The 14,824-nt window shown below is 49.6% G+C and overlaps 1 protein-coding gene across 3 annotated transcripts in view; it reads left to right on the top strand.

Moving 5' to 3' along the window:
- The window catches only part of SMARCA2 (SWI/SNF related BAF chromatin remodeling complex subunit ATPase 2), a 1,851,064-nt gene that overhangs the window by 957,691 nt on the left and 878,549 nt on the right, over positions 1–14,824 (top strand). For all 3 annotated transcript variants that reach the window (XM_078675722.1, XM_078675721.1, XM_078675720.1), the window contains exon 24: positions 5,134–5,300. In XM_078675722.1, the coding sequence (XP_078531848.1) occupies positions 5,134–5,300 (167 nt within the window). The remainder of the gene's footprint in view (positions 1–5,133; positions 5,301–14,824) is intronic.

Genomic DNA, 14,824 nt, shown 5'->3' with positions numbered 1-14,824 from the left:
TATGATATTATTCTAGCAACCAGTCATCCCTGAAAAAAGCTGTTGGGACAAGTTTGTTTCTTGGTGCTCCTCGCATCATGTTGATCCACTTTCTATCTCTCTGTTGGAGGTGCTGCTGTTTGTGTTGGCTTTATCCCATTAGGACCTTGCCCTGGGCACTGTTAAAGGTTACTTGTCCGCCATTTCGACTTTTTTTGTGGTTGCTGGATCAGCCCTCTGTTTAAATAACCAGTAGTGGCATGTTTTCATAAGGCTGAACAGCATCTGTTCCCACCTACACCTTTTGTTTCAGCCCAGTGGGACCGTCATTTAATGTTAAAATATTTTATGTGCTCGAACCAGTGTACAGCTGTTCTCTGAGACTTCAGGTACTTAAGACAGTCTTCTTAGTGGCAATTACATTTACTAGTAGAACGAGGAAACTTCAAGCTCTTTCTGTTAACCCCCAAACGCCAGTTTATACCCAGACAAACTTGTTTTTCTAACTTGTGCCTACTTTCTGCCGAAGTTGATAACTCCTTACCAAGTCGGCCAAAATATCACTCTCCCGACATTTTTTGCTTCATCTCATCCTTCCTGAGAAGCAGAGAGATTCCATCATTTGGCCCCAAAAACTGATCTCCCCTTTTACAACATTCTCACCAAAGAATACCGGGTGAACTATCAGCTATTTATTGTGTTTGCTGTAGCAAAAAAAGTCACGGCGGTCCAGATGTGCACCATCTCTCGATGGATTTGCACTCTGCATCAAAATCTGCCCTGCAGTAGCTAAGAAGCAGCCTTCTGAAGGCTTGCAGGCTCATTCCACCGGAACCAAGGCTGCTACTGCTGCGTTAGGACACAGTGTACCCGTCCTGGACAACTGTTAGGCTGCTATGCAGGCGTCACAACTCACGTTCACAAAATGCTGTCTGTGCAGTCCATTGAGATGGGCAATTTGCTTGTTTGGTCCTGGACTTTTTGGTTTAAGCCAGTTAGAAGACCTACCAACGGTGATATATTGCTGTGGTATCTATTCTAAAGTGATAAATCTACTGTTATAAGGTTTTATTAGAAGAACAAGTTACCTTTAGCAACTCTTTTCCTGGTGAAGACTCTATCTATCCACAGATTCCTCACCGACTCTCATATCCTCCTTGTTTTGCGAACTGGGCTCTTCACCTAAAAGATTACATTAGACTCTGCACACAGGTCAAATGTCATTGTGACGTGGGTCCATGTTTTTGCCATGGAAATAGTTCAGAGACAAACTGATGTGAGCACGCTGGACCTTCTCCTATATAGGGACCATCATGTCACTTCTGACGTGGATGATATTGACGCAGAGTCGCCAACTCCACCTGACTATTGGGGAATATTCTAAAGTGAGGTATCTGCGGTTAGACAGAGTCTACCAGAAAAAGCATTACCAAAGTTAAGTAACCTGTTTGTTTATTCAATTGGTTGCACTCCATCCATCCATAATGTGTCCTGTTATGCTGATTTACTTTGCACTTTTCAAATAATAACAATAAAGACAATTTAAATCAAACATAAAGCACAGTCCAGATTTGAAAACATTTTGCGCTGCGATTGCTGTTTAGAAAGGTTGCTTATTAGTTATTGAGAAAAACAATAGCTCTTCAAAGTGAGGATCATTTCTCAACAAGCATTTACAATGCAATGGTTTTGCCTTTGTTAAAGTTAGAGCTATTGGCATTGCTCTTGACACTCTGAAGCTCCACTCTGAAGCTCCACTCTGCACTCTGAAGCTCCACTCTGCACTCTGAAGCTCCACTCTGCACTCTGAAGCTCCACTCTGCACTCTGAAGCTGCACTCTGAAGCTCCACTCTGCACTCTGAAGCTGCACTCTGAAGCTCCACTCTGAAGCTCCACTCTGAAGCTCCACTCTGAAGCTCCACTCTGAAGCTCCACTCTGAAGCTCCACTCTGAAGCTCCACTCTGAAGCTCCACTCTGAAGCTCCACTCTGAAGCTCCACTCTGAAGCTCCACTCTGAAGCTCCACTCTGCACTCTGAAGCTCCACTCTGCACTCTGAAGCTCCACTCTGCACTCTGAAGCTCCACTCTGCACTCTGAAGCTCCACTCTGCACTCTGAAGCTGCACTCTGAAGCTCCACTCTGCACTCTGAAGCTGCACTCTGAAGCTGCACTCTGAAGCTCCACTCTGAAGCTCCACTCTGAAGCTCCACTCTGAAGCTCCACTCTGATGCTCCACTCTGATGCTCCACTCTGATGCTCCACTCTGAAGCTCCACTCTGAAGCTCCACTCTGAAGCTCCACTCTGCACTCTGAAGCTCCACTCTGCACTCTGAAGCTCCACTCTGCACTCTGAAGCTCCACTCTGCACTCTGAAGCTCCACTCTGAAGCTCCACTCTGCACTCTGAAGCTCCACTCTGCACTCTGAAGCTCCACTCTGAAGCTCCACTCTGCACTCTGAAGCTCCACTCTGAATCTGCACTCTGAAGCTCCACTCTGCACTCTGAAGCTCCACTCTGAATCTGCACTCTGAAGCTCCACTCTGCACTCTGAAGCTCCACTCTGAATCTGCACTCTGATGCTCCACTCTGAATCTGCACTCTGAAGCTCCACTCTGCACTCTGAATCTGCACTCTGAAGCTCCACTCTGCACTCTGAATCTGCACTCTGCAGCTCCACTCTGAATCTGCAGCTCCACTCTGCACTCTGAAGCTCCACTCTGAATCTCCACTCTGAAGCTCCACTCTGAATCTCCACTCTGAAGCTCCACTCTGAAGCTCCACTCTGAAGCTCCACTCTGAAGCTCCACTCTGAAGCTCCACTCTGAAGCTCCACTCTGAAGCTCCACTCTGCACTCTGAAGCTCCACTCTGCACTCTGAAGCTCCACTCTGCACTCTGAATCTGCACTCTGCACTCTGAAGCTCCACTCTGAAGCTCCACTCTGAAGCTCCACTCTGAAGCTCCACTCTGAAGCTCCACTCTGCACTCTGAAGCTCCACTGAAGCTACACACCGCGCAGGGCAGCTCTGGATGCTGATGCGAGAGGCCAGCTGGGAGGCGCGCTGCTCGTCTTCCTGCTCGTGCTGACTCGGAGAGAAAACTTGTTTTCATTGGGAGAGCGGCCTTCAAAGACCCGGTCACTGCGCCTCTCCGAGTGTTTAGCTTGGGATAAAATGGGCGCAGTGTTGTGGTGATGACAGTAGAGCAAGGGAGGTGCCGGCAATGCCGGAACAGACTCGGGGGCGTTCCCGGCGTCGCGTGACGTCGGCAAAAGGGAAAGAATGTCAGGAACGCCCCCGTGTCTGGTCCGGCATTGACGGACAGGCCCCTCGTCCAATGGCAAGGCTCCGTTTACGGAGCCAGCCAATCAATGACGAGGGCCGACCCAAAGCACCCTACAGTTCTCAACAGGATTTCGCCTGCGCGAAAAGCTGCGCAGAGCGCAGCTTTCGCTAGGCAAAACCTAAAAAGGGGTTTTGATTCAAGGTTCTGATTTGGCCCATCTGGACACGGTGAGACTCTGTTCTTATCTATTCCACTGTTAGACGGTGCCTTTAAGGCCCAGTTTGTGTGATAGGGAATTGAGCAGTTTTGAAGGTACAGAGGTCCAGTGCTTTAGGGGAGCAAAGGAGAAAAACATTACATCACCATGATTCAGAACCCTGCGTGGGAGTAAAACTGCATACTCTAGTCCAGACAAGAAAGAAATGTACAAAATTAAGTCTGCACTAGTTGCAATGGGATGTCGGAAGCTTCATCTTTAGTCAGACAGCTCTTGCTGGCTCATTGATACTTTAATCTCGCACCACACACACAGAAAGAAGTGATCAGGGATGCATGGTCGTTATTGCAAGCACTACTCATCCTCATCTCTTCTGACCTAAATCATTCCCTGGAGTGTCACTCTTTCCAACTCTGAAACGCAACTGGGATAGCAGGGATATTTCTAATTTAAAATCAGGCTGCAGTGGTAGTATATGACGATCTGGGACTTGCTAGTGAGTTAATTTAGAGTTTTTGCAAAAGATAAAACCAATAACACCAAAGTGGTGAAAAATCTTGTGCATGAGTACAGACACTGTGGTCCTTATAAAGTGCACCTGTTGTGGCAGAGTTATTTTGCTGATTGTTTTCAATAACAACAAAGTGGTAAGTGAAGAATGCTCTTAGTTGCAGCTTAATGTTAAATTTGACTAGCACAAGTAGGTGAGTTAGTCTGGGTTAGTTCTCTATTTAGGAAGGTTCAAGTTACCAAGTTAGTTTTGCAAAATAGGTTGATAGGGGTGCTGACACAGTCTCATGGAGAGAAGTGGGAGTAAGGAAGGTGTTTGGTGAAGGCCTCTCTGAGTGTGTTCTGGACCTTTCTATGTGGTTAGGGTGGGTGAGACTGGCTTGACAAATCCGAGGCTGGAAGATGGGGAAACTGGGGACCGAATTCTGATCTGGCCATGGGTGTCCATGCCCTCTAAATATTGTATGTTAGGAAGGTAGTTCAGAAATAGTTATAGACATAGGAAATAAGTACTCTCTTGTAATAATGCGTGTACCCTTAGTCCATTACACTTTATTTAGTTGCGAGTGCCACTCACCCTTTCACAAATCATTCAACTGAGTGATAGATTCGAAAATTCAACAGTGCAAAATATTAGACATTTTAAGAGACAGCCATATTGGATTGGGAAAAGAGCCCGATTGCAACTGCTTGTTGAAATACATTACTTAAATTGTATTTCAGTGAATAAAGAGGATAATACATTAAGTAAAAACTCTTTCCTCCAAAATGGTTGATTCATTACTAAATGGGAAGATGTGAATGGGAGGGGTGAATGTCCAGCTTAATATTCAATTTAAGTTATTTAAAAAAAGTTGTAATGCATCTTGCTTTCCAGTCAATTGTGTCAGTCTCTTAAATAAGATAGGTGTTTCTTATCCAGTGGCAACCTAGATTTGACTCCAAAGGTACAGGTTGGATACGGATCATTGGGTGTAGCTGTATGTAAAAGTTAGCAAATGGAAGAAACATTTTAATGAATGACAATATTAAAGCTGTACCACACTGTTTCTCTACTTAGCAATTTACAGCTTTTGAGATAGTGAGCGGCATTGGCTTTTCATGCTATGACCTGATTTTGTTTTTTTTCCCTATGAAACAGAGCAGACCTTTATCGAGCCTCAGGAAAATTTGAACTTCTTGATCGTATTCTACCAAAGTTGCGAGCGACCAACCACAGAGTTCTCCTTTTCTGTCAGATGACATCTCTTATGACGATTATGCAGGAATATTTTGCTTTCCGTAGCTTTCCTCATCTGCGTCTTGATGGTAAGTCCATTTGAATGAAAAATGGCTTTTGGTCATACCCTCTTCCTCTGCATTTGTGATTTCAACCTATTGTTTAGCATGTTTAAATATTTAAGAATAAATGTCTCTGTGATGCATGGAGTTATGAAAATTGCTCCCTACAGATTACATATTTCTTAAGTTACAATAAAATAGATTTATATGAAAGTTTATCTCCTTTGTTAGGCTAGATTTTCAAATAAAAGTATTGTTTCGGTTACGAAAACGGCTCTTAAATAAATAAATCTAATTGAAAATTAGAATCTGAAATAGACACATTAGTGATAGATTCCTTACCTTAGAATAACCCCAGGCGTCAGACTGGATCTGGAATCTGGATCTGGATCTGGAATTTTTTTGCGTAGCAGTACCCTTGCGCGTCGGTAGGCGTCGTCTGCGGCTCCGCGTCCGTCGTCGGCGCTGTGATGACGTCGTCGGAGTACTTAGACGCCGCCTCCGCGTGCTGAAGTCCGTTCTTCTTTTTTCCACGCCAGCAGCGCAGATCTGGAAAAAGTGGTACCTTAGTCATTTTTTGACCCAAACTTTTTTGATCCTTTTTGATCATTCTTTCGAGTTTCCGACTCCGAACGGTGTCGGTAGGGATGCCAGGTTTCCAGCCTTGTGAGGATTGCGACGACTGATGTCGGTCACGGACCCTCACCGTCTGTGTCTCCACTGTCTCGGCGTCGATCATGACGACAAGACCTGCTCGGACTGCCGGGCCCTAACTTCAAAAGCTAGGCGGGAGCGCTCCCGCAAGCGACTTGAGCTCCGGCAGTCGGCCCGCGCCGTGAAAGGTCCCGGTCCGGACGGAGGTCGAGGGACCGGAGCCACCATAGCCCAGGGAGTCGACATCACTCCTCAGGGTCGAAGTCGTCAGGTAAGCACAAGAAGTCAAAGAGACGTCATTGCTCTTCCGACTCCCCCGACGCTCGCGCAGTGCGGCCGGGGGTTCGGGTGACACCGCCTACGCGGCTCCACCGGAGTCACGGGCGTCGCGTCCGGCCTCATACCCTCCGGTCCCTGGGCCTCATGCGACGCCGGAGGAGGTCGAACGTTTCCTCATGGCCATGAGGTCTCTCACTCCTCCGACGGGCTCCGCGGCTCCTCCGGGCCCAGCGGACCCGTCTGGGGGCCCTAGCGGGTCGGGGGCTTAGGCCCCGACGCCGCCGGCGCCTTAGGGCTCGGCGCCGCAGGGCCCCGCTGGATCCGCTTCTGGATCCGGGTCGTCGCCGGTTGACCTAACGACCTCACCGGCGCCGGTCCCTCAGGTGTCACCTCCGGCGCCGGCTTCTGGCGGCGCCGTCCCCGATGCCTCCCTCGATCCGGTTCCGGCGAGGCGCCGCTCTCGACGCCGTTTGGAGAGTTCTACTTCAATGAACCAGCCCCATCATTTGACACCCCTGAGTACCAGGAGATGGGTGATGGGGAGAATTGGGAGGGGTCTGAGGACCCTCTGTCCCAGGAGGACTGGACAGGTGGACTTGGGGATGCCAGTGGTCTGGACACCTCGCCAGACACTGGTTTTGTCTCACCTCCTACCGTGGCTACGGAGGAGGGGGCAACCTACAGTGTGGTGCTAACGCGGGCGGCCAAGGCCTTGGGCCTTGAACTCCCCGTCGCGGCCGTGAGGACTAACCTCCTCACTGAGGTCCTTAAACCGCAGTGAAGCTCGGCTGAGCCTCTGCTGCCGTTTAATGAGGCCTTGACCGACGTTCTTTTGGGCACTTGGTCCAGGCCCGCTACAGGTTCGCCTGTAGATAGGAACGTGGCCAGACGCCACCACCCGGCCCACCCTTGTTTCCTGTCCACCCACCCCACCCTTGAGAGCCTGGTGATCCAGGCCTCCAATTCCCAGTCCGCATTCCCGTCTGCTTCGATTGACCGGGAATCCAAGAGGTATGAGCAATACGGCAAAAAGGTATTCTCCTCCCTGAGTCTGGGACTGCGGTCTTCCAACACCGCATGCCTCTTGGGCCGGTACACCCACTCTCTGTGGGATACGGTCGCGGAAGTGCTGCCAGAATGCCCGTTGGAGGTATGGGCTAAACTCGGCCAGGCCCTTGTGGAAGGCCGGGATGCAGCACTGTATTCTATCCGGTGTGGGCTGGATACCACCGACTCACTGGGCAGGGCGATGGCAACGACTTGGCGATTCGTCGCCACGCCTGGTTGAGGTCCGCCAACTTCTCGGCTGATGTCCAGAATACTCTCATGGACATGCCGTTTGATAGCCGTCGCCTTTTTGGCGACAAGGCAGACCTTGCGCTTGAGCCCTTTAAGGACTCCAGGTCTACGGCCAGGTCCTTGGGCCTGTCGGCCCCGCGCCAGCAAACGGGTGCCTTTCGCTCCTTTCGTGGCCAAGGAAGGGGCGCCCCCACACGTGCTGCCAGCCACGCACCGCAGACTAACATCCAACGCGGTGGCAGCCATGGAAACCGCCGTGGAGGCGGTCGGGGACAACGGCGAGGTCAGCCCACACCTTCCCCCGCAGCATCCGCCTCAAAACCCTCCTAGTCCGTGCTTTCAGGCCCATGTGACGCCAGTGGGGGGCAGGGTTCGCCATCACCTCTTCCACTGGCGCACTGTCACGTCGGACAGGTGGGTGCTGCAAATCGTCCGAAGGGGCTACTCTCCCCCTCTTCGAGGCGACCCCTCTAGCCATGCCACCGTAATACCACCGCGTATCGGGGGATCATTTGCGACTTCTGCAAGAGGAAGTTACGGCCCTCTTGGCCAATGGGGCCATCGAGCGCGTTCCTGGGCCAGAAGTAGGGTGTGGTTGCTACTCCCACTACTTTCTGGTACCCAAGAAGGGCATAGGGGGCCTACACCCTATCTTGGACCTACGGAACGTCAACGGCTTCCTCCGGAAGGAGAAGTTCAAAATGCTGACACTGGCTCAGGTCTTAGCTGCCCTGGACCCAGGAGACTGGATGGTAGCGTTGGACTTGCAGGACGCTTATTTCCGCATCCCCGTCCTGCAGGCCCACCGGCGTTACCTGCGGTTCACGGTAGGCCACAAGCACTTTCAATTTACCGTGCTCCCCTTCGGCCTTACCAGCGCCCCACGGGTGTTCACGAAGGTGATGGCAGTGGTCGCAGCTCATCTGCGCAGGTTAGGGGTTTCAGTCTTCCCCTACCTCGACGACTGGTTGTTGAAGGCGGGCTCGCCCCAAACAGTCGTCAGCCACCTCCAGACGACGGCAGACCTCCTGCACTTGCTGGGGGTTTCCATCAATGTGTTGAAGTCACACCTGTGCCCCTCTCAGAAGCTCCTCTTCATCGGAGCGGTTCTCGACTCGGCGCAGTGTTGGGTTTATCCTCCCGAACAGCGGGTTCAGGACATTCAGGCTCTGCTTCCACTCTTTCAGCCTTTGTCCCGGGTCTCGGTCAGGTTGACGCTGCGGCTTCTGGGGCTGATGGCCTCTTGCATCCTTCTGGTGCATCACGCCCGGTGGCGGATGTGGGCTCTGCAGTGGGACCTGAAGTTTTAGTGGGCCCAGCATCAGGGCAACCTATCCGACCATGTCCTGATCTCGGAGGGCACTGCGAGACAGCTGCAGTGGTGGCTCACGGACCGCGATTGGGTCAGCGGCAGATCCCTCTCCCTTCCCCAACCGGAGCACGTAGTTGTGACGGACGCGTCCCTCCAGGACTGGGGAGGCCACATGGGAGAGGCGGAGATCAGAGGCCTCTGGTCTCCGGCGGAGTCCCGGCTCCATATCAACCTTTTGGAGCTGTGGACGATTCGTCTAGCACTGAAGGCATTCCTCCCCTCTTTTCGGGGGAGTGTAGTGCAGGTGTTCACGGACAACACCACCGCCATGTGGTACTGCAACAAACAGGGCGGGGTGGGGTCGTGGTACAAAACATAATCGATCATGCCTTAACCATGAATTGGATCAACAAAAAAAAACCATGCATATTTCATGATGAAATTCCCAAGGAGACCGCAACTATACATGTTGCCGAAAATCCACAAAGATACTGTCAATCCGCCTTTCAGACCCATCGTCTCCGCCTGTGGGTCAATCTCAGAACCAATTGGTAAATTTATTGACAAATTTCTACAACCTATCGTTCAAAAAAGTGTCACCTATATCAAGGACACCACATCTTTTTTAAACCTACTGAGCTCAACATCATTACAACAAGATTTCTCATATTGGTTGTGCACTATTGACGTCACGGCTCTTTACACATCCATCCCTCACAGTGAGGGCATTGAAGCTCTAGAATGGAGCCTATTGAATAGTGATTTAGAAGAATCTCAAAAAGTGTTCATCTTAGAACTCATGCAATTCGCTCTTTATCACAGCTACTTCGAATGGCAAGGACAGTTTTTTAACCAGTGCAACGGGACATCCATGGGTTTTGGGGGGGCCCCCTCATACGCGAATATTTTCATGCAGAAATTCGAAACTGATCATATTCTATCAAATCCTGATTGGATGGATGGATTAACAATCTTTAAACGTTACATTGATGACATTTTTGTCATATGGCATGGCTCGAAAGAACGATTAGAGTTGAACATTCACACTCTCAACACCAAGAACGCACGCATCAAATTCACTCATACCATTGAGAAAGAATCTATCTCATTTTTGGATGTACAAGTAATGGTCAATAACAACACCATCAACACCAAGGTTTTCAAAAAGCCAACCGACAGAAACACCAGCTTGCTCTTTCAGAGTTTTCACCCAGATTCTTTGAAGAAACACCTACCTACGTCGCAATTTATCAGGTTGAAACGGATCACATCTCGTGACACTGATTTACAGGTTGCCCTGAATGACCAAGTAATGAGATATCAAGAAAGAGGATATCCGGAAAACACAATATCCAAAGCTTTGGAAAAAGTAAATAAATTAGAACGGAATACATTGCTACAAGCTCAAGCAAAAACTGAAGTCAAAAAGACAGTGTGTGTACTCAAATTTTCCACGGAATCTAACAAAATTAAGGGTATTGTCAATAAACATTGGCACCTAATTCAATCTGAACCTGACCTCAAAGACTTATTCAGTGACAAGGTCACATTTGCGTTCCAAAGATCGAAGAACTTACAAGAACTTTTAAAAACACGCAAGAAAGTAAACGCCAATTGTAAAGGAATGCTCAAGTGCTTGAATTGCATTCATTGCAATAATGTTATGCCAGGAAAAATTTTCACTCATCCAACTAAAGGCTATCCCATTGAACTGAATCACACAAGCACCTGTGACATCACTAACTGCATCTATGCAATCAAATGCCCTTGTGGGAAAGTTTATGTCGGCCAAACCGAGCGTAAAATAAAAACACGTATCACTGAACATAAAAGCAATATCCGTCAGTCTAACATGAAATCATCCCTAGCTAACCATTGGATAGAAGCAAGACACCAGATATCCCAACTCAAATTCACGGTTCTGGAAATTCTCCCACAACGCCCTGACGTGGATCCACTGAAACAAAGACTACGATCAGAATTTCACTGGATTAAAAAACTTAATTCGACACATCCTTTTGGGATGAATGACCGTGTTGAACATTCATGTTTTCTTTAAATGACCAGCAGCATTGTTGTTTCTGACCTATTCAGTCCGTCTATTTTGCAATATGTTTCATTTGCTCCATTTTTCATATGTTATTATCATGTTTTTTGATATTATTGTTTACGTTCGATACCCTCTTCCCTATGAAGCATTCACACTCATATCACGTGATCAGAGTCTTCTGACTACACACGTCTCTCTATACTCCACTCCCATTGGGTTCTCTTTGTTCCATTCTCGTATTGGTGGTTTTGCCGATCACATGACCCCGTGTTAAATACTCCTTGCACTTTCCACTACACACCGAGGTTCACCGAGACTCGTTCAAGGTTGACGGTTACTGCCGCTATTCCGTAAGTTTTTGTGATATTGACGACTGGGACTGTTTGGTACACACTCGTAACTTGTAAAGAGCACTGGTTTACTTACTATATCCATCTGAAGTTATACATCTGTTTGTTTTGCACCGCCGTTTTTCCATTTAATTCACGAATCGACCTTTCCACCCTTTAGACACCGCTATACACTCTTTCTGCATCCCGGTTCTCCATTTTTTCACGTTTTCGTTCACCATTTCACCTAGACATTATGACATTTGTGGCAGCATCTAATTCTTGGTCCTGTCTTATCCCTTGTTCACAGACCCCTGACGAAGGGTCGAGGTTTATGACCCGAAATGCATTGGGTGATGATAAATGCAAGCTAACTGTTAAAATGGCGACATAAGGAGCACATTATGGTTGCAAGGAAACGAATATGAAATAATCGTATGTACCAATGAATGAAGAATTGGTCGTAATAAACAAACAAATAAAGAAAAACCTGTGAAGAAGCATTATTGTTTCGTGTATAACTGAGTGCGTAAACTCGAGGATCGTTGATTCTATCCCCACCACTACATTGTTGTAATAAGGCACGGCCAGACTACGTGTGACGTTCACGCACCACCACTATCTGTTGAACTTTTAGAAAAACCTTGAATACTGAGTGCATAGGGATTACACTGTTTCTCTTGTCGTGGACCCTTTGCCAGGAGGCTCTATGCCTCTGGCAGTGGCTGGAACATCAGGGTGTGACCCTGGTGGTTCATCACCTGGCAGGTTCTCTGAACGCCAGGGTGGACGAACTCAGCCGTCGGTGCGTGATGGATCACGAATGGCGTCTGAACTTGGACGTGGCGCAAGGCCTCTTTCAGCAGTGGGGAGAGCCTTGGTTAGATCTATTCGCCACCGAAGAGAATGCGCAATGTCATCAGTTCTGTGCGTTGAAATTTCCAAGGCAGCACTCGCTCGGAGACGCTTTTCGTCGCGAGTGGAGTTGCGGTCTATTGTACGCCTTTCCGCCTATACCTCTTCTGCCCAGAGTGCTGAAGAAGATGAAGCGCGGCCGGGCCCAAGTCATCCTTGTGGCTCCGGACTGGGCACGAAGATACTGGTATCCAGAGCTACTCAGTATGTCAGTCGATCCCCCGGTTCGTCTGCCTCTTCGGGAGGACCTTCTGTCGCAGCAGCAGGGGACGGTCCTCCAACCGAACCTGTCCAGTCTCCACCTCCATGATTGGAGAATGAGCGGCGACAGTTGAGGCCATTTGAATTTCCTCCTGAAGTCTGTAATGTCATTCTGGCAGCCAGGCGTCCCTCCACAAAGTCGATATACGCCTGCAGGTGGAACAAATTTGTGGCATGGTGCACAGCAAAGGCTGTAGATCCTCTTGCTGCCCCTCTTTCTGAGGTTCTTCTCTTCCTTCTTTCTCTTGCCCAGCAGGGCTCTGCTCTGGGCACTATCAAGGGCTACCTTTCTGCCCTACCAGCCTTTCTAAGGCTGCCTGATCAATCTTCTTTGTTCAAGTCCCCTATTGTAACTCGTTTTCTGAAGGGATATCACACACATGTTCCCTCCTGTTTGTTTGTGATGCCTCAGTGGGACTTGAACCTTGTTTTTACGTTTCTGATGTGCGCTCCCTTTGAGCCACTCCACAACTGTCCTCTCCGCCGTCTTACTCTGAAGACTGCTTTCCTGGTTGCCATCACCTCTGCCAGGAGAGTGAGTGAGCTCCAGGCTCTTTCATGTACACCCCCTTTCCTTTCTGTCCATCCGGACAAGGTTGTGTTGCGTACTAAGCCATCTTTCCTGCCCAAGGTTGTCACGGCCTTCCATATCGGGTAGTCTATAACCTTGCCCACCTTCTTTCCGCCACCCCATCCCTCTAAAGAGGAAGAGCGGCTCCACCGTCTGGACCCAAAACGTGCGCTTTCATTCTACTTGGATCGCAAACGCCAGCTCCGGGTGGATGACCAACTCTTTGTTGGTTACGTGGGCGCTTAGAAAGGGCGGGCGGTGCACAAGAGGACCATCTCTCGGTGGATTATCTTGTGCATCCAGGCGTGTTACTCCTTGGCTAAGAAGGAACCCCCTGTTGGGCTGAGGGCTCATTCCACTCGGGCCACGGCGACTAGAACGGCCTTAGGCCGAGGATTGCCCTTGCAGGACATTTGTCAGGCAGCTACGTGGGCCTCGCTGCACACGTTTGCAAGACACTACTGCCTGGACAGCCAAGTCCGGAGGGATGGCTTCTTTGGCCGTTCCAGCCTCCAGGACTTTCTGGTGTGATTATTGGTTCGCAGACCCACCACCGGGGTTGGTATTGCTGGGGTATCTATTCTAAGGTAAGGAATCTATCACTAACGTGTCTCTTTCAGATGCACAATTTACTACTTGTGTAATGATACATCTGTAAGAGACATTAGTTAGTGATAGATTCCTTTCCGACCCACCCATCCTCCCCGTTCTGCGAACCGATATCTAGGGTTAAGGTCATCCCTTTCAGGGCCCTTGTTTCAATAACACCAGTGTTGGTTTTTAACATGGCTCTGCGTTTCTGGCGCGGAAAAGCTGTGTATAAGAACTGACGTCAGCACGCGGAGGCGGCGTCTAAGTACTCCGACGACGTCATCAGGGCGCCCACGACGCCGCCGACGGACGCGGAGCCTCAGACGACGCCTACCGACGCGCAAAGGTACTGCTACGCAAAGAATTTCTGGATCCAGTCTGATGCCTGGGGATATTCTAAGGTAAGGAATCTATCACTAACTAATGTCTCTTACAGATTTATCGTTGCACAAGTAGTAACTTGTGCTTCTGCAGGAGGAAGTTGTGGCCCTCTTGGCCAAGGGCCAGACGTAGGACGTGGTTGTTATTCCCACTATTTTCTGGTACCCAAGAATGGCAAAGGAGGCCTGCGCCCTACCTTGGACCTCCAGAACGCCAACGGCTTCCTCTGGAAGGAGAAGTTCACGATGCTGACTTTGGCTCAGGTCCTAGCTGTCCTGGACCCGGGAGACTGAATGGTAGCGTTGGTCTTGCAGGACGCATATTTCCACATCCCCGTCCTGCCGGCCCACCGGCGCTACCTGTGGTTCACTGTAGGCCATGAGCACTTTCAGTTTACTGTGCTCCCCTGCGGCCTTACCAGCCCCCCTCGAGTGTTCACGAAAGTGATGGCGGTGGTCGCAGCTCATGTGCTCAGATCAGGGTTTTCAGTCTTCCCCTATCTTGACGATTGGTTGTTGAACGCCGGCTTGCCCCAAACAGTCGTCTCCCACCTCCAGACTACGGCCGACCTCCTGCACTCGCTGGGGTTCTCCATCAACGTGCCAAAGTCACACCTGTGCCCCTCTCAGAAGCTCTTTTTCATCGGAGCGGTTCTGGATTCGGCGCAGTTTAGGGTTTATCCTCCCGAACAGCGGGTTCGGGATATTCAGGCTTTGATTCCGATCTTTCAGCCTTTATCCCGAGTTTCGGTCAGATTGACGCTGCGGCTCCTGAGACTGATGGCCTCCTGCATCCTTCTGGTGCATCACGCCAGGTGGCGGATGCGGGCTCTGCAGTGGGACCTGAAGTTTCAGTGGGCACATCATCAGTGCAACCTGTCCGACCACGTCCTGATCTCGGAGGGCACTG

The sequence above is a fragment of the Lissotriton helveticus genome, chromosome 2_1 (assembly GCF_964261635.1).
Source record: "Lissotriton helveticus chromosome 2_1, aLisHel1.1, whole genome shotgun sequence".
Classification (NCBI taxonomy): Eukaryota; Metazoa; Chordata; class Amphibia; order Caudata; family Salamandridae; genus Lissotriton; species Lissotriton helveticus.
Note: the sequence above shows the minus strand (reverse complement) of the source record. Positions and strands in the feature narration are given on the sequence as shown.